A 24697-nucleotide genomic window follows, 5' to 3' on the forward strand; every position below is an offset into this window, starting at 1 on the left:
GCTCCCTAAATATAAAAAGAGATCCCAACACAACAGTCTGATCATGCGAAACTCATCATATAATTAGAAACATTGAGTATTACATAGCGTTGTTATAATTGTAGTCACAATATTATTTCTTGTCATATTTCAATTAAAAGTTCGACCTATAACTCTCATGAGACAATTCTCAATCTTCCGATTCTATTTTTATAACAGGCCCGTTTTATGGTGAAAATTGTAGTGCCAGGATATTTTTATTTTTTCTTTTCATAACGACCAAACTCCCTAAACATGAAGTTTATTCAGGCCTGGATGTCAAACTAAAAACCCTAGGATATTATCCAGGTTTTAAATCTAGAATGCACTTTTTCTGACTTCATTAATGGTTCTAAATGTGTTTATTTTGGAAATATTTTATTGACAGTTTGAGGTTTTCAATAGAAGTAATTTACAACGCCACAGACGGAAATTGTTATGACCTTTCTGATTTTTTTTCCTTCAACCATACAGAAAAGAAAAAAAATCATAATATCCGTTTTAATATTAATAAGCAGAAAAAATAAGAGAAGAATATCATATTTTGCAGCAGTGCATAGCCTGCTAGACCCTGTACTGTACAATTCATTTATTTTCACTAATAACTCCATCCAGGTACGGGCTATTGATTGGTCGGTATATTTTCCCCTTTTCCACAGCCAATCAAATGACAGAATTTGGAACCACGTGATATATCCAGGGATATATGGCGTGTGCAAAATAAAAACCAAAACAACTCGGTCATTGTTTACAATTTGTGAAGGTACGCACACACACATTCATCTACAAAAAACGACAATTTAACACATTTTAACACCTTTCTTTCAATTTCTTTGTTTTGGATTTGGATGCGGGACAAGCAGACGGCAACATTGGAGTGAATTTGGTTAGAAGTCGGTGATTCTGCACCACGAACGGAGTCATGGAAGTTGAGCATGTTCCTTTGCAAGTCGCGAACCTCGTGCAGGAAAATGGAGACTTTAGCGACAGTGAAGAAGGGGACAGCAACAACAATCCAGGGGCCATGACCAACGGCACCGTTCTCGCTTCTGACACCGGAATCGAGGGCAGAATCACCAAAAAGGCCAAGCGGAGGCTGAAAAGAAGTCCATCGAAGGAGTACCCGGTGGTCGCTTTATCACTGCCCGATGCCAACTCAGCGGCCGTCCTCGGGAACTCCAAAGATAGACGAGACAGAAAATCCCGCTCGGGGAAAGGCAGGGGTTTGCCAAAGAAGGGTACGAAAATACTTTGTTTATTCTGGCATTTTTCATGTTTGTTTACAGTCATCATGGTCATGTGTTATTTTGTGAGTCTTTAAAAGAACCCACGGGCCGATGGAAAGGGTCTTTGCAAGGACCGTCTTTCGAGTCGCCGATTTTTTTATGATGCTCATTAAATGTGTGAAACGCATTTCAAATAAATCATCTGCAAACATATTTTATTCGTCCGTCAAAATAAACAAAATGTTTGTTTATAAAATGATGTGACATCTCATGAAATTGACATTTATTTTTTTATCATAAATTTCAGAAACACCCCGCTTAAATAGCGCATCATCAAAGCTGGGCGACAGAAAGATGGTCCTTGGAAAGACCCTTTCGTGCAATCGGCCCCTGGCCTAACTTAAATGTAATGTTTAATCTTTGTCAGCACAGTGATGACAGTGGATCGTATTCCTGAACATTTCCACCATGGCAAGTTCCCTCGTGTTTGCGCAGCGCAGTCCCCCTTGTCTGCTCATCTGTGCACACGCGTACATGTACAGTACACTGTATCTGCACGATTCTACTACAAGATACACAATGAAAAATAAACAGACTATTAAAAATCAGAATAAAAGTGTTGGAAAAATAATGAATTTAGGGCATTTTATGTGAATTGTGATTTCCCAGCTCTAACCACTCTTAGAAAGTGTCTACATTTTTCTACTGTTACCAGCGATCTCCGACCTTAAATGGAGGAAGGATACAAGAGAGACGGCCTGAAAATGTAGCCTTTCTCTTCAAAATCCCTGAATTGTGTGCAGAGTGAATGGGTGCGCAGACATGGGGTACCCATACCGTTTTTTTTTTCAATCTGAAAATGACTGCCTGAGGTTTTTTCCAAGAAAATCCTAAGTTCCTTTCATTTTTTTAATGAGATTTTTGGTACATAACAATAAAAGGAACATTATCAACTCCAGTTAAAACTCTTCTTGGAGGAACATCATACCAAGTACTTGTACCAAGTAACTGAAAGATTTTTGTGAAATAAAAAGAAATTCATGTTCAATCTTTCAAACTGTTTTTTTAGGTGCGCAGACTTGGGGACCACCATCATACAAATAAAAAAGATGTCCTAAATTTTTTGTTGAGATCAGTTTTCTTTTTAACATTGACCCCTGTCAGCTTCCGATCGCACCCCTCTTCGCATGTGAAATATTTTGGTCATTTGAAAATGGTATTGTATTAATACTGGTACCGAATGTTTCTTTTCTTTGGGAAGATGTCCTAAATTTTTTGTTGAGATCAGTTTTCTTTTTAACATTGACCCCTGTCAGCTTCCGATCGCACCCCTCTTCGCATGTGAAATATTTTGGTCATTTGAAAATGGTATTGTATTAATACTGGTACCGAATGTTTCTTTTCTTTGGGAAAAGTTATTTGTTATCCGATTTTGATGAAATTTTCAGTATTTTGCTCTGTGAATTTTACTTGATTTATTTAGATATAAATATTTTCAGCCCGGACCATCCCTTTAATTACCCTCATGGAGCAACTGCAAAAATGAAAATTGGGGTACCGTTGCATATAAGAAAAAATGTAAAAGTGTTAACTGTTCCACAACATTTTAGGCATACTGTATCAAATAGACCAAGGCAACAAGCAATTTGTCTCCTGTTGGAGGAGGGAAGTTAAAACTTTTTTTTAAGAGTTTCAAATTTGAATAAATACTTTAATGATTTCAAGTCTATTGAATCACTTAAAGATTCTGTGACATGATTGAAATTGAAGTTTGAATGACAAAAAGAGTGACAATTGTTACAGTAGTTTTGCATCTTCAGCTTATTTTTTGTCATATTTTCTTTTATTTAGGAGGAGCTGGAGGAAAAGGAACATGGGGCAAGATGGGTCAGATTTATGATGATAATGATGCTGAATGCGTGGATATTCATGACCCTAACTATGACTCTGAGAATCAGGTACCGTACTGTATGACATTGCTGTACTATAAATTTATATGATAATAAAAACATGCTTTTGATATTATCCCAAAGTTTCAGGCATCAAATCTTTTTTTTAAATTCAAGATAACTTCCTTTCCACTTCATGTATCAGATGCAAATGTAGCCATAATTTACTGCAATTGAATTGTTCATCGAGCTGATTCTTGTTATCTTTTATGATATTAGAAATGTTCACAAATGCTACATGTATGTTTTATTTTCTTGTCCAAAATGGTGTTTATTATTATTCATGAATAATGACTAATTTAATTAGCCTGATTAGTGTGAATTCACGTTCTCACAGTTCATTGTGAAAAGAGGAATATATAATTCAAGCTTAACCAGAAAATGCATATATTTGTGATGTATGCCAGGTAATATAACTTTCTGGCAGTATTGCGAATCACACAAATTTATTATACATACTAAACTACATGTAGCTTCCTGCTATTCTTCAAGAAGTCCATGAAGCAAGTCATACATGTAAATTAGAAAAGCATTAACATATAATCATAGGCCTTGGATGTGGGTTCACTGGCCTTGGATGTTTTTTGTGCCCCAGTCCTTTGTAATACATTTGTATTTTCCCCATTTATGCTGTAATACTCTTGTAGGAAAGTGGCCTTACTCAATTTGTTGATCATTCAGAAACTCAATTCAGGTTTCCTCGGCCATGTGTCGTATGAAGCTTAGTGATTGATCATGGTGCTGACTTTTACAATTGATGATACACAATAATCAATCATAAAAGTTACTGATCAGTTGTTAGCTTAATTTTGTATGTTACAGGCACTACTACTGCTGAGCCCCAGTAATCCCATTATGAAAGCAAATTACATGTATATCAAAATATACAGCTGTATATAATAGGGAAAGGAATTTTTTTTATATTTGCCTTTAAAAAATCAAGCATCTTTAGACCAGAAAACTCTGTGACTGAAGGGAAAACCTTTTCAACTTTATAAAACTGTTCAATTAAAGAGAAATGCCAGTAGTTGCAGTGAACACTGATTTCATGAGAAAGTCTGTAAAACCAGGCTTAATTTTCAGTATATTATCGAGGATCTAGATCTGGTGCAGTCACATAAAATGAACTTTGTGAAATCTTGAAATCTACACTGAAAAATATTCACACTGAAGATCACCAACACAGATAGGCGCTTTGAATGTCGTGCCCGACGCTTGACCCGAATCCTGTGCTTATTTGCTAATTTATCAGCAATTACACAATTTATTCCAGATTCCTTTGGCACATATACTTTATTCATACAAACAGACACTTTGGTGGTCATTTCATTGGATTCTCTACGAACTCATTTTGATATCGTTACCAAAACTGGCATTTACCTTTAAAAGGGGAATCCAACCAAGGAGATAGAGGTGATAGCTCCTCGATCCAACCCAAATGTTATATTACCAAAACTGGCATTTACCTTTAAAAGGGGAATCCAACCAAGGAGATAGAGGTGATAGCTCCTCGATCCAACCCAAATGTTATATTATTGGTAGTGGACACATAGGATGCATTACATGTATATATGATCAAGGTTGGTGATGTCTACACCACATTTTACTTTGAACAGATGTATTAATTATGTATTAATCTGGGTGGCCTCATTTGCCCCATCGGATATGTGGAGTTCATGGGCATCCAGTTAGAAAAAAAGAGGTAAAGTGTTGAAATTTACCACAGTTCCGGCATGCTCAACAATTCCTTACACAAGGAAAATACATGTAAGATAAAAGTTAATACATAATACTGGGTAGGTACAGTACTTGCCTCTCTTTTTTCCTTTTTTTAGGGGTATGTTTCATTGAAATAAATAAACTTAATTACTTATTTACAAACTAAAGATTGGAATAATTCGGAATAAGTACATAATGTATGAGGTAATAAGAAAAAAAGGCAAGGCAAATATGTATGTTTTAGATTTAATAAATTTATTCTGAAATATTTATTGGCATTCAAAAAAGTACAAAGATCATCCAGCTACATGCTCTGAGAATATACAATCTGGCAATGTTTGTTGACATTGTGATTAGGAGATGTTAGGAAACTCACAGAAACAGAATTTCTTATCAGTATTTTTCTGCTTGATGAAATTGTTTATTTGCAATTGAACGGGGGGGGGGGGGGGGGAGGGTGGTTCATTCGCTGACAAATTTGATCACTGCAATGCAAATCAGAAGCAAAAATATGATATCAGTAGCTTGCTATAATAGGCTTAAACATCTCTTGACTCTAAGTTTGTTTCGTGAAATGCTCCCCAGCCGCGGAATTGGGGTAGTCTGCAGGAACAGACCTTTGGTTTTCACATACATGTACATACAGTGTATCTTACATACTGTAGAGTCTGAAGTCGTGAGACTAGATCAGCTCATTTGTACAGTGTACATGGAGGTCTACAGTGAGTTTTAATGAGGTCTAGTCTTCACTCTAGACATGGTATAATTTGTTAAAATGTCAAGTTTGAGTCTGTGCTTGCAGGCTAGAATCAGGGGGAGTCTGGCCTCTGTGAACTTGGTGAACTTAATTTGACCCATCCACCCCCCTACCACAATGCAGTATCGGCCATATGCATTAATAGCTCAAATTCCTTGGTCCGGCTAGCCAGTAGTGCGTACTTGGCACAGATGGTGATGCAATACAGCGTGGATTGGGGTCCCAACTTCCATTTCATTTTGAAAAGCGTGCCTAACTAATGACTTGGCAGTTCACCACCAATGAACCTTGAAGAGAATGGAACATGTTTTACCTTGTTTGGTCCCTAGCATTTATTCGTATGGCATCTGATGGAGTGTGATATTGGCTGTGGTTTATATGTGGAATTTTCAGGAACAAAAAGAAAAAAGAACAACAACAAATTTGACAATAGGTGTACACTGTACACGTACATAATGAGCTCTCATACCCAAATATTTTTTTTTTGGTAAATTATAAAACAGGTGCCATAAAAAGTCAATTTAGAATATCAATGAAACATTGTAATTCATCAACATCTGTGAAATACCAGAGCCAAATATTAGAATTTTCTGTTATAATACCATTTGATATAATGTACATGTAGATATACAGTAACTCTGTCTCCAAATGAATCATAGTCGCAGTAACAAATTTGATCATAAACAATATACAGCTTGTGCTAAGTATACACACGCCCTGTTGATTGTTCTGGGTGTGCAAATACTGTTGGAATTCCCCTGGGAACACAACAGACTGCCTGATCCAGGGATAGCCTGTAAAACAAACATTTCATGCCTCGATGCATCCATTCCATAATAATACTGATTGTTGGGTATTTCCAGGTAGAATGAAAAACGAAACAGGATTCTAAGTACATGTAGTTGTTGCCATTTATCTGTACATTATGAGTGATTCTTGCATGTTAGCTGTTCTTGTTGGGGAGTGAACCCTTTTTGCAATGAATGGATATTCAGAAAAAGAAGGCATTTGATAGTAGATTATTCAGTTGAGTCATGCTGTTCATTGGGATCTGTTCCTGGAAATGTCAAGCCAGATTATCTCATCACCACCAAGCCTGATCTACTTTACTGAGATCATCTCCCAGAGGTACCTTTAGGCCTGCATGCCCTTCATAATGCTCTAATCTTGGGTCTTCTCTAAATGCACTTGTATGTTATGTACATGTTCAGACATGCCAACCGTTCCCTTTTTAGAGCATTTGTCCCTCTTTTCTTTTTGCTATGAATACATCTATACTTTTTTTGTATAATTTTTTTTACTTTTTTAAATTTCTGATCATGGATTATGTACTATACAAAGTGCATCAACGATCTCACTGCAACAACATGGTGATTTTTATGTCGAGCCAAATTGTTTGAAATACTCTTTTTTTGTCTAAAAATACTTTTTTCTTCCTAAGAATGCTTTTTTTGGTAGTAGAAGGTTGGCAGCCCTGTATGTTACTGTAAATGCTTATTCGCTACATGAGATTAGATTTCATGCACTCCGAAAGAATCTCGTGCAGTTTCCAAGAAATTGCTATTGGGGAGTGTTTCATGAAGAAGTTTTGTCAGTGATTTTCAGAGGCAGATGTTATAAGCTACTAGAAATCCTTGCATCTGATTGGTGGAGAGCAAATTAGTCAGTGAAAGTTAACTGTCAATGCTTATCATGAAATGCTCCCCCCCCCCTTTCACCAGACCAATGATGCTGAACATAGTGTGAATTGGATTTTGATTTCCAATCCACTGTGTTCTGAGAAATGTGATAAGGCTGCATTGAAATCGTTTTGAGCGTACTTGATCTTGCCAGACTCCATGCTGTTTGGAAAATGAAAACCCAGTTGGACCACGCACATCTAGTGTGTAGTGTAGTCTTACATACCGTCCACCCATGTTGGGTCCATGGTCCGCCTAACCATTTTGGAGGTTTTTAGGTTGATCTTCCAGGACATGAAATTTGGCAAACTACCAAATTTCTGTAACCAGGGTTGGGTGTTCAAAGGGAAAGACCACTCAGGGCTCAGGATCTGCAATGGCCAAGAAAAGGGGGAATTACCTTGGTGAAAATCTGAGCAGATAACTTACTTTTTAAAGAAAAAAGAAAAGATTATATTTGTAACTAGGAAGATGTTCTAAAGGTTATATACTCGGGGTGGTTATATCTTCATGTATATTGTGTCTTGTACATGTGTGTACATGTACGTGCACCTTGTACTCAGTTGATGCGAATCATGATCATCAATGTGAGTGGGACCTTGAAAGCGATTATTGAAGGCACTCTACATATTTGAGTCATTATGACCTGTTAGGTAGATGTGAACAGATGGTGTTGGTTGAACTTCATGCACGAATAATTACATTAGTTAAATGACATGCCTTACCTAAAATCACTCATTTCCTAGAATGGTCTGGTGTTGAGATGTATTTCTGGGAAATACAGTATGCAATAGTGTACAAAGGATGTATTCAGAGATAGAGGGGGGGGGGGGGTAATATGGAAGATATATGCCAGAATTCGCAAAGGTGGTTTTGAAAACTCACAGTTGAATCCATGGTTTATGCACATTTCCTGTATAAATTACGCTTAATTTAGCGCTTATCGGGCGCATGTATAAAAAATGTCCAATGCTGATGCGCGCTTTTATCAATGTGCGCCAAGTTGACGCTTGTTACCATGGTTACAACACTAGATATGCTCTTTTATTCATGAGTCCACTATTTGAAGAGTGGACTCATGAATAAAGTAGCGTGGACTCATGAATAAAGTAGCGTGGATAACCACGTCAACAGGCGTCAGTTTGGCGCACTGTGACAAAAGCGCGCATCATCACTGAATATTTTTTAATATACGCGCAAAATTAAGCATAATTTATACAGGAAATCTGCATAAACCATGGATTTACATGTAACTGTGGGTTTTCAAAACCACCTTTGTGAATTCAGGCCATCAAGAATGATAATATGTATTCCTATAACCCGGAGGGGTGGTGTCATTATACAGCTGTTATAGGATTTTTACTTGAAGATACATGTACCAATAGAATTTCTGCCACCTACATAATATATAAATATTTAAAAGTCTTAAGTTGAATCCTTTAATTTCCCATACAGGATGATTACACAGTGAAGACTGTCATTCCTGTTCTCACCGATGAGGAGGTCATCGAGATGATTGAGCCTATCTTCCAGGAGTACTTTGAACATGGCGATAGCAATGAAGTGGCTGTGAGTATTATACATGTCTTTTGCTTCAAATAGAAGTAGCAAGGGTTTTCAGTTGACATCATTCTAAAAACAGGAGTAACAATTGATAAAATCGGGATTCTGATCATCTTTCATCTCCTACACCCTCGAGACACAATAGATAAGATGTACACTGCATCTGCATGTAGTTTACCGCACAAACTCTTCAGGAAGCTCTTTTTTTTTTAGAAAGCCTTAACAACTCTTAGTAGCAGCTGTGCCAAGCTGGTCAGTGGAGCATTTAATGAAAATTTTTGTCAGTGATATTTCCGACAGATGTTATAAGCTACTGGAAATCCTTGCCTCTGATTGGCTGAGAGTTAAGTAGACTGTGTAAATCACTGAGAAAACTTCATGAAATGTTCCCTAAATCATGGCATCTGATTGGCTCAGAGCAAATTTGAAAATGACCAATTTCACTGATGAAACACTTCCCAAATAATCCATTCCTTATTCTCTTTCATAGTGTTGCCTGGAGGATTTGAACATTGCGGAGACGATTTGTGTGAAGGTTCCCGCCTTGGCCGTCACCTTGGCCCTTGAGAAGAAGGCCACGCAGAGGGAACTGACCTCTCGTCTCATCGCTGACCTTTGCCACAAGGATGTCATCACGGACAACACCCTGATGGCTGCCTTCAAGAAGCTCATTGATGACCTCCCCGAACTGACCCTTGACACCCCAGATGCACCATCGGTAAGAATGGCTTTACCCAAGAAAAACTATACAAGAAAAACTTGATACTGTCAAGTCAGATAAATAAAGTTACACTGAGTAAATTGCTTTAAAAACTTCATGCTAAAACTTTGTCAGGCATTTTGAAATTTTGAAATCTATTTGTAAATGGAGATTGAGTATTGGTCAGGCAGAAGTGCCAACTCCTCTCAATACAGACACTATTTTATGATACAATTTGTTGGTTTTTATAACTCTAAGAAGAAAAGGGTATAAAGATTGGTGAAAATTAGGGTTTGTTATGTTGGTAAGTGTTACGAACGTCAGACGGGGTTGCCAGTTACATATTATTGGGGGACGATCTACAGATTTCATATAAGAATTGCTTATTAACCATTTGTAATGTGGATAGTAGTAATGCCTATTGTAGTGATTGTCATAGTTGTATAATTGATGTAGCTCCATTCTTATCACTTCTCCTAGGTACTGGGACAGTTCATGGCTCGTGCCGTCGCTGATGATTGCCTTCCCTCTGCCTTTATTCAAGAGTTGAAGGGTAACACAGAGTGTGAACATGGCAGGTAAGCATACAGAGTAATTCATTTAATTCACTCTCGACATTTAAGACATGAGAATAAATAATTGATCTTGTTAAATAGTTAAAGGGTAAAACAGAGTGCGGACATGGCAGGCAAACATACAGAGCAATTAATTTAATTTACTCTAACACTTAAGAACTAAGAAGAATTTATTTATCTTGTCGAAATGTTAGAGGATAACCAAGAGTGTGAACTCAGCAGGCAGTTCATTAACTCTATTCTAACACTATAAAGTAAGAAGAAAATTAATTTTGCCCAAAAGATAAAGGTTCACGTGTGAATAAGGCAGGTAAACATACAAAGCAAGTCAGCATTTCATTTTTCACTCTTCTACCAAGGATCTCACCCAGACTCTTGCTAATCATTACCACAAATCTTCTCACATACGTGTCACTACCCGTCCCCATATATACACAGTGCCTGTGACCTCATGCCAAGTCACATAATCCTACGAAAAGCTGGCTCTTTGAACTTGGCATCTCCGTACTACGCTTTCAAAGTAAGGATGATTGAGTGTTAACCCTAATTCTCCCGGGGGGGGGGGGCCATAATGGCCCCTCCCCTCAACAATTTTCGCGATATATCTGCTGCGCGAAATTTTTTCACCTCGCAGCTCACTGACTTTTTACATTCAAGTCTCGCGCAAATTTTGAGACCAAAGTTGTGACGCCCGGGTACGCGGTTACGACATTATGCAAGTGCATGTCAGACCCAAAATTGCTCATAAATGTGATTTCATGTACAAATCCAATGCAAATTGCGTATTTAGCCAAAATTCATAAATGTATCATTATTTCTACTTTTACTGATTAAACTTAATTAATTTTGCCTTGTTTATGATCAGAATTATGTCTGGAACAATTTCCATTGAAAAAACAATAAAAAACAAAAGTAAAAAACAAAGAAATACATAAGAAATTCATAAAACAATAAAATACATAAGAAATTTATTTCCAAACCAAAGTTTTTTTGAATTACGATTGTTAAGAATGCTACAAAGAAAATTTTTACCAAAAATTAGCATTCTAGGAGCTTTATTTAGTGAATTAGAGCAAAAAGTATGATTTATGCATAAATTAGCATAATTAATTCATATAAAATAAAATCTCATTATTTTGGAAAATTTTACCATACAGCCTTGTAGATTACATCGCACACTACCAGCATGCAAATTTTTGCGTCGCTCGCGCGATCGGTGGCCGAGATCTTAAGGGGGGGCCATAATGGCCCCCCCCCGGAAATGACAAGAATAAAAATACCCCGGGAGATTTAGGGTTAAAGACAATCCTAATGTACATAGTCCAATGGCAAGAGATGTACTGTGTTTTGAGTTCATTGTCCCCTTTTTTGTTGGATTGTTTTTCAGGATGGCGTTGGAGCGAGCCTGTACTCTGCTGAGTGTGAATCATGGAATCCACCGTATGGACAACGTCTGGGGAGTAGGAGGTGGAATCAGACCAGTCAAGATGCTCGTTAAAAAGGTAATACAATTTTTCTTTTTTAGAGACGTCGTTCCAATGTATTAAACGCTTTATGATAGTGGATTATTATTATTCTTCCTTTGTATTTTATAATTTTTGTCTCACCTGCATAGCAGAGTGAGATTGTAGGCGCCGCTTTTCCGACGGCGGCGGCATCAACATCAAATCTTAACCTGAGGTTAAGTTTTTGAAATGACATCATAACTTAGAAAGTATATGGACCTTGTTCGTGAAACTTGGCCATAAAGTTAATCAAGTGTTACTGAACATCCTATTAGAGTTTCATGTCACATGACCAAGGTCAAAGGTCATTTAGGGTCAATGAACTAAGACCATGTTGGGGGAATCAACATCAAAATCTTAACCTGAAGTTTTTGAAATGTCATCATAACTTAAAAAATATATGGCCCTAGTTCATTAAACTTGGACATAAGGTTAATCAAGTATTACCAAACATCCTGCATGAGTTTCATGTCACATGACCAAGGTCAAAGGTCATTTAGGGTCAATGAACTTTGGCCAATTTGGGGGTATCTGTTGAATTACAATCAAAACTTTAAAAGTTTTTGGATCTGATTCATGAAACTTCGACATAATATTAATCAATTATCACTGAACATCCTGTGCAAGTTTTAGGTCACATGATCAAGGTCAAAGGTGAGGTCATTTAGGGTCAATGAACTTTGGCCAAATTGGGGGGTATTTGTTGAATTACCATCATTACTTTGGAAGTATGTTGGTCTAGTTCATAAAACTTGGACATAAGAGAAATCAAGTATCACTGAACACCCTGTGCGCATTTTAGGTCACATGACCAAGGTCAAAGTTCAATGAACTTTTGCCATAATGGGGGTATCTGTTGAATTACCATCATAACTTTGCAAGTTAATTGATCTGACTTTTGAAACTTGGACATAAGAGTAATCAAGTATCACTGAATATCCTGAGCAAGTTTCAGGTCACATGATCAAGGTCAAAGGTCATGTGAGATCAATGAACTTTGGCCGCATTGGGGATATTTGTTAAATTACCATCCTATCTCTGTAAGTGTATTGGTCTAATTCATGAAACGTGGAAATAAGAGTAACCAAGTATCACTGAACATCTTGTGTGAGTTATAGTAGTTTAAAAGTCAGCACTGCTGCTATGTTGCTATGGTGAGACGGCCAGAGGCATTCCACTTGTTTCATTTGTTACATTGAGAGTGTTCACAAAGAGAAAATTTTTTTTTTACTCAGAAAAGTGTTTCCCATTTCATTTTCCTTGATGAATCATGCATTGAATATTTTCCCTAGGGAAAAAGTGAACTATTTGTTTTCCGCAGCACCCCTATACACATAAGACGGGGCACAGATCCTTGAGAGTCAATTTTCTTTGCATTTGGTGTACCTGTCCTCTTTTTTGGAACGAGTTATGAACATCATGAACATCAATGAACTATCTGGTGTTCCTTGGATCTTAATATTTTTAGCTATATCCTTGAGGATCATGGTATATTTGTATATAACCATTCTTATTTATTTCTAATTTTCCTTGTAGATGGTGTTGCTCTTGAAGGAGTACCTTTCCAGCGGTGAGGTTCCCGAGGCTGTGCGGTGTCTTCAGGAACTAGAAGTTCCTCACTTCCACCATGAACTGGTCTATGAGGTAAGAGCGATTCCCTATCCTTTCCCTCAGCAAGAAATTGATCTGTGCTGTGCTGCACTTGACCCAGGTGAAGTAAATGGGTTTCATGACGCACCTGCGTACATGTGGTAGTCCACTTTTTAACTTGAAAATCGAAAAGTTCCTACTATTTCAGTTTATCCACACAGCCTCAAAACTTATCCATTTGGGCCTGTGCAAGATATTGACAATACCTATGATAGTAGAATACATGTGAGATGCCCCCTTAATCGTTTGGAAACTCTTACGGCGTCCATAGTCTGATGTGACCTAAGCATAAGGGAAATATATTCCCAAGAGTGCTCCGGTGTACTTGAAATTTGATGTGAAATTGTACTTGGCGCTCTAAGTCTTAGAGAAATCATGTAAAAACCCTTCATGATTTGAAAATACAAAAGAACTTGAATTTTGAATGACAATTGGATTGTCAATGTTTGGAAAGTCTCATTTTCATGCCTGTGGGGTTGATGATACTAGTACACTTATGTTTACCATGCATGGTTTATACACACTGAGGCCTAGATCATTTTCACACAGTGATTAAAAAAATGATGACCCTTTGCTGTTCACTTGGTTATAAACATGGTTCAGGATATGGACATTCCTTCTGTTATTGTTATTATGTTATTAATGCTATTGTAATAGTACAGCTTTATGAAAGATGACCTCGATTCCGTGTTTCCTGTCATTAGAAACTTCCTTTCTTGAAGCTTCCTTCTGGTCCCAGGGATCTATCAAATTTGAAATAGGACCAAGTTAACAAGTACTGTACAAAAAAAAATGTTCAGTTCAAAATTTCGTCATTGTTTTTGTGTTGACAAATTTGGAAAGCCAGTTATTTCAGAAAAATTGTGTTTCAGAATCTCAGTATTCACATGGTGCATTATGATCATATAATTTTTTTTTTTAATGTCACTTGTCTATAATGAATCTAAGCTTTCCAATGCTTTGGTCAGAATATTGTTGGATGATCCTTCTGTGTGATTGTTTTTGAGCTTAGATTTCATGATATCACTCAGTTCAGTTTATATCCTACATAGATTGAATCCTGTATAGTGATTGGTTCAAATAGCATCATGTGACCGAATATATTTCAACTATGATGTTTGTTGAGTGACGTCAGACCTTGATATTTTTTGCTATACCAATATTCTGACATCACTATTTCAGAAAACTGGATATTTAGCTAAACTCTCCGGCGCACGGCCAGCGAAGCTCTCTCCCGGGCAAGTCCCGCGATGCGTTGGCGCAGACACTCATCTGCATTTTGCTGAGCGCGGTGGCTCAGAGAAAAGTAGGTAATTCAAGGCAAGTAACCGGACTTTGCAAGCTCAGCGCATAGATTTGGGTTATAAATTATTAAAAGTAGGATATAAAACAAATATATCAGGCGTTTCAGTCGAAAGCATAGTGGAAATTGTTAATCCTGGGTTGGACTGCAAAACTACTCTATTTCCCTTGGGGCTTCTCCCCTGAAGAAAAATAGTAATTGCTAGACCAACCTTGGATAAATAATTCCACTGTACTTTCTCAAAGCCTGATATATTTGTTTATTATGTAACTGTACCAGGGTTCCATAACACAAAGGTTAGCAATTGATTGTACGCTTGATTTTCATGATTGATTGTACATTGTGGTCTTTGCAATCAATCTTTGTGTTACGGGCCCCAGGTCTAGATGTACGGAGATATAGTGACAAGTAACCTTGGGTTTTACAGACTGTCCCGTGAATGCAATGTTTACCGCAACTGTTTTTATCTTTCATAATTTTCTCTCGTTTCAGGCTTGTGTGATGGCTCTGGAGGTAGGAGGAGAGAAGACAACAGAAATGATGGTGGCCCTACTAAAAGAAATGTATTCAACAACCATCATCACCTATGACCAACTTGTGTCTGTAAGTTCTATTTTTGTAGCTCAGTCGGTGGAGCAGGGGTTCCTGATTACGGTGGCCCGGGTTAACTTTCCCACTTGATGCGCTAGTGCCCTTTGGTAAGGCATTAATCCTCATCACTTTGTCCCTCGGAGAGGACCTTTAGATGTCAGTCCTCTGGTTGCTTGCTTACAAGCATTCATGCTTTCTTAGCAGTAGGGTAAAACAAATAACCCCCCTATTTACCATGTACGTTTTCACTGCAGAGATGGTAATAATTACGTAATTTGCATTGCTTTGAGACAGCTGTGAAGGCTGCAGTGGGGCAATTTGTCCGTTTCTTATAAAATGTCCGCCTACCTTCATTATCATGAGACAGTTGTGGGCGGACCACTTTTTCCTAAGACATAAAGTAGAACCTCTTCATATCAGGAAAACCGGTATTTTATCATTTGTAACAATTCATTTCACTTGAATTCTTTTCCAGGGTTTTGAGCGTGTGTTTGATGCCTTGCCCGACTTGGTTCTGGACGTACCGTTTGCCTACCAGATTATGGACTACTTTGGGGACCTGTGCGTGAAAGAGAAACTCATGTCGCTGCAGATGAGGGACAAGGTCCCAAGCAGGTAAAAGATAAAACCAAGCCTGGAGGGAACTGTGGTGGGTGGGAGGTGGCATTGGTCTCTATACAGATGAATCTGTCCAAGTAAAATCTTTTGAGACCACTGAAATCTGTTTGATTTCAATATGGATACCAGTTGTGGTAACAATCTAAAATAAGTTTGAACAGAATTCAAGAAATTTACTACCAATGTGTTTATGTGTATGAATAATATGCAAATGATTATGGTAAAAATTGTGCAATTTCTGAGAAATTTATAAAAACAAGCACAGTATTCCACCAAAATTGAGTCTTTTTTCTAAGCAATAGTGTTACTTTGCCCCACATGTGCTCATCTGCGTTGTTGATCTCCACTTTTCAGCTTAGATTTCGTGATCTCACAGAGTTGTGTTTATGTAAGTAAACCAGATCTAGCATGCTGTGATGGCAATTGACCTCGCTGTTACAGACTTTCCCATGAAATCAACGTTTACATCCTCTAACCTTTAAGCCCGCTGCACACAACACGGTCCAATTATGGCATAATTTTGGAACAAATGGCAGGTTGCATTAAATATGGAAGATGTGAATTAATTTATCTGAAGTTTGCCATAATCCTAGGAACACTGAAATCAGAATTTTACTTTGCTGTAATCCTTCTGATTTGTTTTAGTAAAGTCAAAATTGGCTCCCAAGTTGCAGCCAATGATGTCATCATTATGACTTTGAATTTGATATGCTTTTACTCCAACAGGGAGGCTCCATATAGACTAGAATGTTCATTAGTATTTATACTAGCAATACTAGCCATACTAGCCATCCCAGCCATGGCGTAATTTCCTTCAGCCGTAATTTCCTTTAGCAAGAAACTTATCCACATTGTGCTGCACTCGACTCAGGTGAGGTGAATGGGTACCCGGCAGGATTAATTCCTTGAATGCACGAGCGCTGAAAGGCAGCTCGAGCTAAAGGCAGGGTAATAATAATAATAACAACGCGCCTCGGAATAGAATATTTCTAGATAGATGGCGCTATACAAATGCCTATTATTATTACTACTATTTGGAGCTTTGATCATCAAGTTTGTATAGGTTGAAATGTTCATGAAATCAAATCGCAACAGATTGTGTAAGCTGCACTGGGCTTTAGTCAAAACTCAACTTAGAAGATGTAAATAATACATGTTTGCATATTCTGTTCTGAAAAAACATGCTTTGACTTGGGCAACTTCTGGAAGGTGGACTTAAAGCATTGTATGATTTATTTATGATAGTTAGCCATCATGCTTTATAAGCACATGTTTCCCCATATTTTTGTTTTCGGGTATCTGGGGCTACAGTATGATGAAAAAATTTGTTACATTGCAGCTTCAGTCAATAGGCGATAATTGGGTACATGAAACGTCACCTTACACGGTATTGTAGAAAATATTTGAAAAGGTATGGAACCATATGTCAGATTATTAGCTGGTGATAATTGTATACTCTTGGGTTTATGAATATAAAATATTTCAATCGTCGTGGAAGAAAATTAACGTACGATCATGCTTTGGCATCGGGTTTTATGGTTTCACTTCATTTGCAAGCAATATCATAAAGAATAACATATTATGAGGACATTGAACTAGCTAACCTCCATATCAGTTACTTTCCTTGTAGTTGTTGTTAAAGGACAAGTCCACCCCAAACAAAAACTTGATTTGAATAAAAAGAGAAAAATTCAACAAGCATAACACTGAAAATTTCATCAAAATCGGATGTAAAATAAGAAAGTTATAGCATTTTAAAGTTTTGCTTCATTTCGCAAAACAGTTATATGCACATCTCGGTCGGTATGCAAATGAGGAACTGATGACATCACTCTCTCACTATTTCTTTTGTATTTTATTATATGAAATGTGAAATATTTTTATCTTCTTGTCATTGTCATGTGAAATGAAGTTTCATTCCTCCCTTAAACATGTGGAGTTCCATTATTTTAACATTTTGTGCTTCAGGCAAGGAGGTCCTATAAATTTATATAGAAATATTGTATAATTCAAACAAAAACAAAAGAAATAGTGACATCATCGACTCTCTCATTTGGATGTAACTGGCTCGTTCATATAACTATTTTGTTAGAAATAAGCGAAACTGAAATGTCATAACTTTATTATTTTACATCTGATTTTGATGAAATTTTCAGCATTGTGCTTGTCTGATTTTTCTCTATTGATTCAAATCAACATTTTTCTGAGGTGGACTTGACCTTTAATTCTGTCTCCTGGGCCCAGTAACACAAAGATTAGCGATGAAAAGCAAATATGAGAGGATAATTCTGATTGGTTCCTGGTCAGTATTTTGCGCCAAATGCGCATGTTATGTTGATATTGATTGGTCAGTTCATTTAACGGAGCCCTGGTATAGTGAGTCTTATCACAACAGGATGTAAAATTGAGGCCATAAGTTAACATACACCCACGGAATTCAGGGAAATTTGCTCGCTTGCCAAGCATTGTAAAATTTACTGTTTCTTCAGAAATATAAATACTACCGTGACTAATTTGGTATCAAATTAAAGAGCGTATTAAACTCTTTCACATAAGTGGGATGCTGTTGGGATTAAAGTATATTTCAGTTAGAAGTTTATTTGAAGAAAAAAAAGGAATATTCGTGCTAAATGTACTCTATTGTTTGTTATTCTATTTTCTAACATCGTTTCATAGAAATATATAAACGTCAAATCTGTGATTTATAATTACAAAATATGAAGATTTGGGGGGAGAAAATGACACCTAAGTATTTTTAGCTCCTGATGACAAAGCAATGTGATGAAGGGGCATGATATACTCACTTGTTTGATATTTGTCCTGATACTAGTAGCACAAATATTTTATAAGATATGGTAAATTTTATGATGTCTGGCAAGTGTCAACTTTTCTTTGAGTTTCCTGGGTGTATGTAAACTTCTGGCCTCAACTGTATATCATAGGAGATGTAACTCTGTAGACAAGTCTCAGGACATTGAATCACCTGATCTGGGGTTCAAATCCCACTGCAGTACTCACAACCTATGGCAAGGCATTTATCTATATTTGCCTTTCTATACCCAGGTGTAATAATTGGGTACCCAAAAGGAAGGAATTCCTTGAATGTTTAAGCACGTGATCGGGGTATCCATGAATAAGCCTATTGGTTCAACAATTTGAATCATTGTATGAACTGCCATATCAGTGTTGTATATAATCATTAATATTTTCATTGTTTTATACCAAATCTATTGTTATACTACAACTATTACGCAATTTTCTTCCTTGCAGAGGCCGAAAGCGTTTCGTTTCAGAGGGTGATGGCGGACGCGTCAAGGATGAAAGCAAGTGAGACAGAGGGTAGAACCCTGAAGACGAGTTGTAAAATGTGTGGCCACCGAATCGTAACTAAGTATCGTAATAACGCATGGTCTAGAAAGAAAATAACTAAGTAAGCAAAGTTAAGGACTACATTAAATGTGAAGGTGCCACTCAGGAATTTATTGTACATAGTTGTGCAAAAAGACTTGTAAAAAGAAAAAAAAAAGAGTATAACTATAGTTTGTTTAAAAAAAAAGGGATCCTGGATCATATGCTGAGAAGACAGTTCAAAACTGATTTTATGTAAAGAAAAAAAAAGAGAGAGGATTATTTTTCAAATGCAGTCCGAGTTGTGCTTCATTATCAATGTTTCATTCAATTTTTTTTTTTCAAATGCCTGGCAGCATGAAAGACAGGGCTGTTAATGCTTCTTCCTATGTTTGTTGTAGTTGACCGGTCAGTATAACTCTTACTAATTACTTTTGATTTGATCCGTCTTATGTAGATACTTGCCCCATACTTTTCTGTTTTTTAACATTTCAGCCTTCCTATGTTAAGCCCGAATGGGGTATAGTTTGTAATAAAGGAACTTTTAATTCGTCTACAAGTTTTCAAAGTGTAATTATGATATTTCATTCCAAAGATATTTTGTGTTATAGCAATGCATTTAAAGTATAAGTTTATCTTTTCTATCTTTTTTTTCTCTCTCTCTTTTGCTATTCTGAATTGCTATTCTTCAATTTGCTTTTATTAATTTCATGAACAATGCAAACTGAAATTAAAAGTTGTATCTATGGAGATGACTTTATGTGATGTGAATATTTGAAAAGAAAGATAGACAGGTCCTACAGATTAATAGCTAATGGCTTGTAATCAATTCACTAATACATTTAAACTCATTTATCATTAATACTACTGTCTATATACAGGCAATACATGTACTAAAGTTTCAGATGCAACTGTTCAAGAAGCAGCCTTCTTTTTTGTGATCACAATTTTTGTCTTCACGACGAACAGGGAGAGATATCAAAAGAGGCGCTGTTTTTTTTTTCCACAAAACTTTGTGAGTGTTTTACTGTTTTGTATTGATCTCTTTTATCTGGAGTTGTACTAGGTGTCTCGGACATCTCTTGTAGTCTCGCTTCAGCGAGAGGTTGTAATAAAAAGACGTTGCCTGTACTGTCTTTCAAAATTCTCTCGAAGCTGTTGTTTATTTGTAGTTTGCTGATGTTAGGGGCCCCGTAACACAGAACTCAATGCTCTTTTGCAGGGCTGATTTTTATGCTTAATCACATTGGTCATTATGTGCAATTAAGCATAAAAATCAACTATGCGATCAATCGCTATGGTTTGTGTTATGGCCTTTGGAGGGATTACAAAAGACATGTTATAGTATCAATTTGCTCTTCATCTACTTTCCATTTTGTCCTCTCCCACTTGGTCTTAACACCACGAGCTATATAGTGTATATTAGTATATCAGAGTACAGGATTAGTATATTATGATTAGCTGAACTGTTTATGAATTAAATTTCATTTGACAAAGAGCAAAACAGCTAGTAAATGAAGTGAAAATCAAACCATCTTGGAAGGGAAATTGCCAATTCGTCCACTGCCAACTCATTCACTCACCACATGGTCTACCTTCATTTATTTCTAATGCCGTTCCGTGCATCAACATTTCATCTCAGAACCATTTGGTCCAATAATCACTTGGTCCAATCATCACTTTGTCTAATCACCATTTCGTATAATAACCAGTTGGTCTAATACCCATTTTCTTTTCATTTTACACAATTAGCACTTGTTTAATTAGACCAAATCGTATACGGTCTAAATAGCTATTGGACCAACTGGTTATTAGATGGAATGGCATTAGACTACATGAAAGTAGACCATGTGGTGAGTAGACGAACTGAAGATAGACCAAGTGGTGAAAGACGAGTTGGCAATTGGAAAAATATTAGACGAATTAGAAGTAAACCATCTGGACATTAGACTAAATGAGAAATAGCCTATGTGGGTGTGAGACCAAGTGTAGAGTAGACCAAATGGCAATAAGATCAAATGGACAGTAAACTTAGATTGGTTTGGCCCTTGTGGTCTAAGACTGAAAAGCAGACCACCTTGTATATCAAGGGAATATAAACCATGGAAACAGGGTTTCTTGAATCTGGAAATTAATTCCAAAAAGGACTTATTGTTGGCTTATTTCGAAAGGGTAGGTGCTGTCGCGTTAGGGTGCGTCAACGCGAACGCGAAGATTCGTCCAAAGCCCCCCCCCCATTTTAGCTGAAAGGATGCGTCGGGAGCGCCACGTCGCGTTCACTGGAACGCGCCCTTTCGTCCAAAGCCCCCCCCCCCCGGTTTGGACGAAAGGGTGTGTTTAATAATAATGAATAAATAAATAAAAATACAAATATTTATAAGAAAGCTGAATATAAGGTATTTTGCCAATTTGCACGTAAAATAGTGGATTTTCAATCATTTAAAGCATTGACAATTTGAGGAAAAGAAAGAAAAGTTCAACTAATAATAATAATGATAATAATAATGATGATAATAATAATTACGATAACAAAATCAGATATCCACCCTTGCAATAAGCCACTTGGCGCCAATTTTTCACTCCAAATTCATTTCCATAAATTCACTCTTTGGGGTGAAAATTATTATCATTCGCGTTGACGCACCCTAACGCGACAGCACCCACCCTTTCGAAATAAGCCCTTATTGTTAGCTTCAGGGATGATAAGAGAAAAGGAAAGGCAGAAAGTGAGTTATGTACCATGGGGGGGGGGGGGGCAGAAAGACGAACCAAGAGAGTAGAGCAGATAGAATAGCACAAGAGGAGGGGAGAGAGTGGAGAGGACGGGAGAAAAAGAGAGTGGGGCTGTAGGGGGAGAGAGTGAGAGATGGTGAAAGAGAATGATGAGGAGGGGGTAAGTTTACCGAGCAGAAATGAAATGGCCCACTCGGTAAGTGGGTTGAGTGACAGAAAATTAATGGGATTGATAACGAGATAGAAAGAGGAGGGAGGAGAAATGGGCTGATGAATACAAGGATGATAAAGTAAGAATGAAATGATGAAATGCGATTTCTATTTACTCTAATAAGTACTTTTTTATGAATTATTTTATGGTACATGTCACTCTGCCATCATATGATTGTCACGAACAAGGTCCTTTTGATTGACTTTTAAAATGCGTGTATCCCATTCATCTAAGGGTCCTAATTAACTTCGCGGTCGCCTGTTATGACAATTTCCATGGCAACAGAGTGAAATCTGGTCTTACCAAAAGCCTATTAAAAGCGAATGATGCCTGAAAAAAAAATAAACCCAGCAAACCAGTGGGTAATAGTTCGGTGCTCTTTCATTCAGTGACAAGGTATATGAGCGTAATTAACTGGACGGCCTCTATAACAGTTACTACTGTAACAGACACCAAATTGTTCCCCGCATTTTGAAGCTACTTATGTGTTTGCATTAAAAAAAACCACGAAACATCTTGGACGAAAAGAAAGAGTTGAAGTAGAGGGCAGGGCACATGAATACATCCACCCACTCCACGCTTCGATCCAAAGTCTTCGTAATTCGCTATATGGTCACCCCTCTCCATTTGTTTGCGACTGTCTGGATAGACTGATTTCGGCTTGCGGATCAGATACTCGACTAGCAAGACGTGATATTCTAGCTGAGAGTAAAATCACGATCACCTCTTTTAAAAGTGATCAACGGCACCTTTTCTTAATATCACCGATGAAAATTCATAATTTTATTTCAATTCATTTTACTCCAACGTCGTTTATAAATCTGATTTAGTTTTGATTCGACCATATTTCGTAATCTGCCAATCTTACTTGGAAAAAGGAAGTCTGGATTATTCCTTCATCTGGCAAGTTAAAGAAAATACATTCTTCTCTTTACTGAGTGAGTAAACATCATTATCATTTGGAGTTGGTGTTATTTGTTGTCTTTCAGTGTTTGTGGTTCAGTAGTAGAGCTTCCACCTCATGAACGGAATGGATGGTCGTGGGTTCGATCCCTGGCAGAGTCATATCAAAGACTTGGAAAAGGGGACCTTTCTGCCCTTTTTTTTTTCTTCCGGCGCTCGAAGGGTAATAATTTATGCAGGGCACACTGAAAGATTAGCTAATAGCTGAAGTGGCCACACTGGGAAAATTATCATTTAAAATTGTATGAAAATGCAAAAACAGCTTTAAAATGTTTGCGTTTCGTTGCATTTTGCTTATTTGAAATTTGATGTTTTTTGTATTTTCTTTATATTTAGCAAACAGGAACTTACCAAGAAAGCCGTTTGTTTTCCGACGATTCACTCGAACTCCCTGATACTTTTCGTTTTGCCTCTTACATAATTTTGAAATTTCTATTTGTTCTAATATGGCCTACAGGGGTAGAAGTGGGGAGTCAGATCGATAAAAGGCGGACAAAGAATGGACAAGGTTAGAGAAAGAAGGCTGTCAAAAAGTTATGGGTTTTGTGAGTCTATACTACCCCTATAATGAACATATCACGAAAGATGAGCCCTACCTGACGCAAGCTACTTCGTAATATTCATTTGTTTTCTTTGTTTTTATTTTTAGGTTACGGCTTTGAACTATATCTTTTACTTTTTACATTTCTACATTGTGTTTCAGAAAAAAAACCCATCATGAATAATACAAGCGATGTCGGGCCCCAGAAGTTGTACGGACTGTATTCGCCAGCTCAGAGGTACGCCACTGCTGTCCTCTATTCCATCTGCACTATCTTGATCGTAGTGTGCAACGGATTCACGCTTTACATCCTGCAGACATGCCACGATGCCTTCCAGGAAACAACCAGACTGTTCTTCAAAGCACTGGCCATCGTCGACATGTGTGGCGGTCTGTTTGGTGCTTGCATGGACTTTAACTTTCTCTATTCAGTCACCAAAATCTCAATGATCGACGGTCCCTTCTGCACCTTCCTTCCTACAATCTACTATACGATTTTCAACCAGACCCTTGCCATTCTTTGTTACGTAAATCTGGACCGTTTGTTGACGATTGTATGGCCTTTACGCTATCCGATATTGGTGACGACACGGCACGCGAAAATCGCGCTCATTTTTGCGTTAATTATTCCTCTGTTTTTCACGGTGACGTTTTGGCCTGTGCCAGGACTCCCAAGCACCGAAACGTTAAGGATTATCTGTGGCCTGAATGACGATGACAAACAGTGGAATAACTGGGTGGACGCAGATATCGCAAGGAATATTTGGAAATTTTCATCGTTTGGCTTAATTCTCGTTCCTGCAGCCATTACAATCATAATCACAACTATCTCCAACCTTTCACTCATCTTCATTTCCTGGCGACATATCCGTAAGACAAGCTTCAGAACTTCGAATGAACAGCAAGTTAACAAACAACGCAGAAGTCAGGATATCACCAAGGGAGTGCGCACAGTTCTTGTCATCACCTTTTCGTGTTATGTAGGTTTAGGGATATGGAGCTTTACACTTATGTACATATTTCCGAGATTGGGGAGACCGGGTTTCAC

General features: G+C 37.4%; 1 protein-coding gene across 1 annotated transcript; it reads left to right on the forward strand.

Annotated features, from left to right (window-relative positions):
* Positions 1 to 728: 728 nt before the first annotated feature.
* Positions 729 to 20337, forward strand: LOC121424820 (programmed cell death protein 4-like). The gene is made up of 10 exons (XM_041620617.1): positions 729 to 1256; positions 3096 to 3202; positions 8804 to 8917; positions 9402 to 9629; positions 10092 to 10189; positions 11574 to 11688; positions 13228 to 13335; positions 15137 to 15247; positions 15711 to 15850; positions 19124 to 20337. The coding sequence occupies exons 1-10, from the start codon at positions 941 to 943 to the stop codon at positions 19182 to 19184; spliced, it is 1398 nt and encodes a 465-aa protein (XP_041476551.1). The 5' UTR covers positions 729 to 940; the 3' UTR covers positions 19185 to 20337.
* The last annotated feature ends 4360 nt before the right edge of the window (positions 20338 to 24697 follow it).

This window comes from Lytechinus variegatus, chromosome 12, assembly GCF_018143015.1.
Source record: "Lytechinus variegatus isolate NC3 chromosome 12, Lvar_3.0, whole genome shotgun sequence".
Lineage (NCBI taxonomy): Eukaryota > Metazoa > Echinodermata > Echinoidea > Temnopleuroida > Toxopneustidae > Lytechinus > Lytechinus variegatus.

Bases quoted from the DNA above. Each gene is read 5' to 3' on its own strand.
- LOC121424820 (XM_041620617.1), top strand. From the start codon at position 941: ATGGAAGTTGAGCATGTTCCTTTGCAAGTCGCGAACCTCGTGCAGGAA. The intron at 8,918-9,401 runs GTGAGTATTATA...TCTCTTTCATAG, and splicing joins GCGATAGCAATGAAGTGGCT to TGTTGCCTGGAGGATTTGAA. The intron at 15,248-15,710 runs GTAAGTTCTATT...ATTCTTTTCCAG, and splicing joins CCTATGACCAACTTGTGTCT to GGTTTTGAGCGTGTGTTTGA.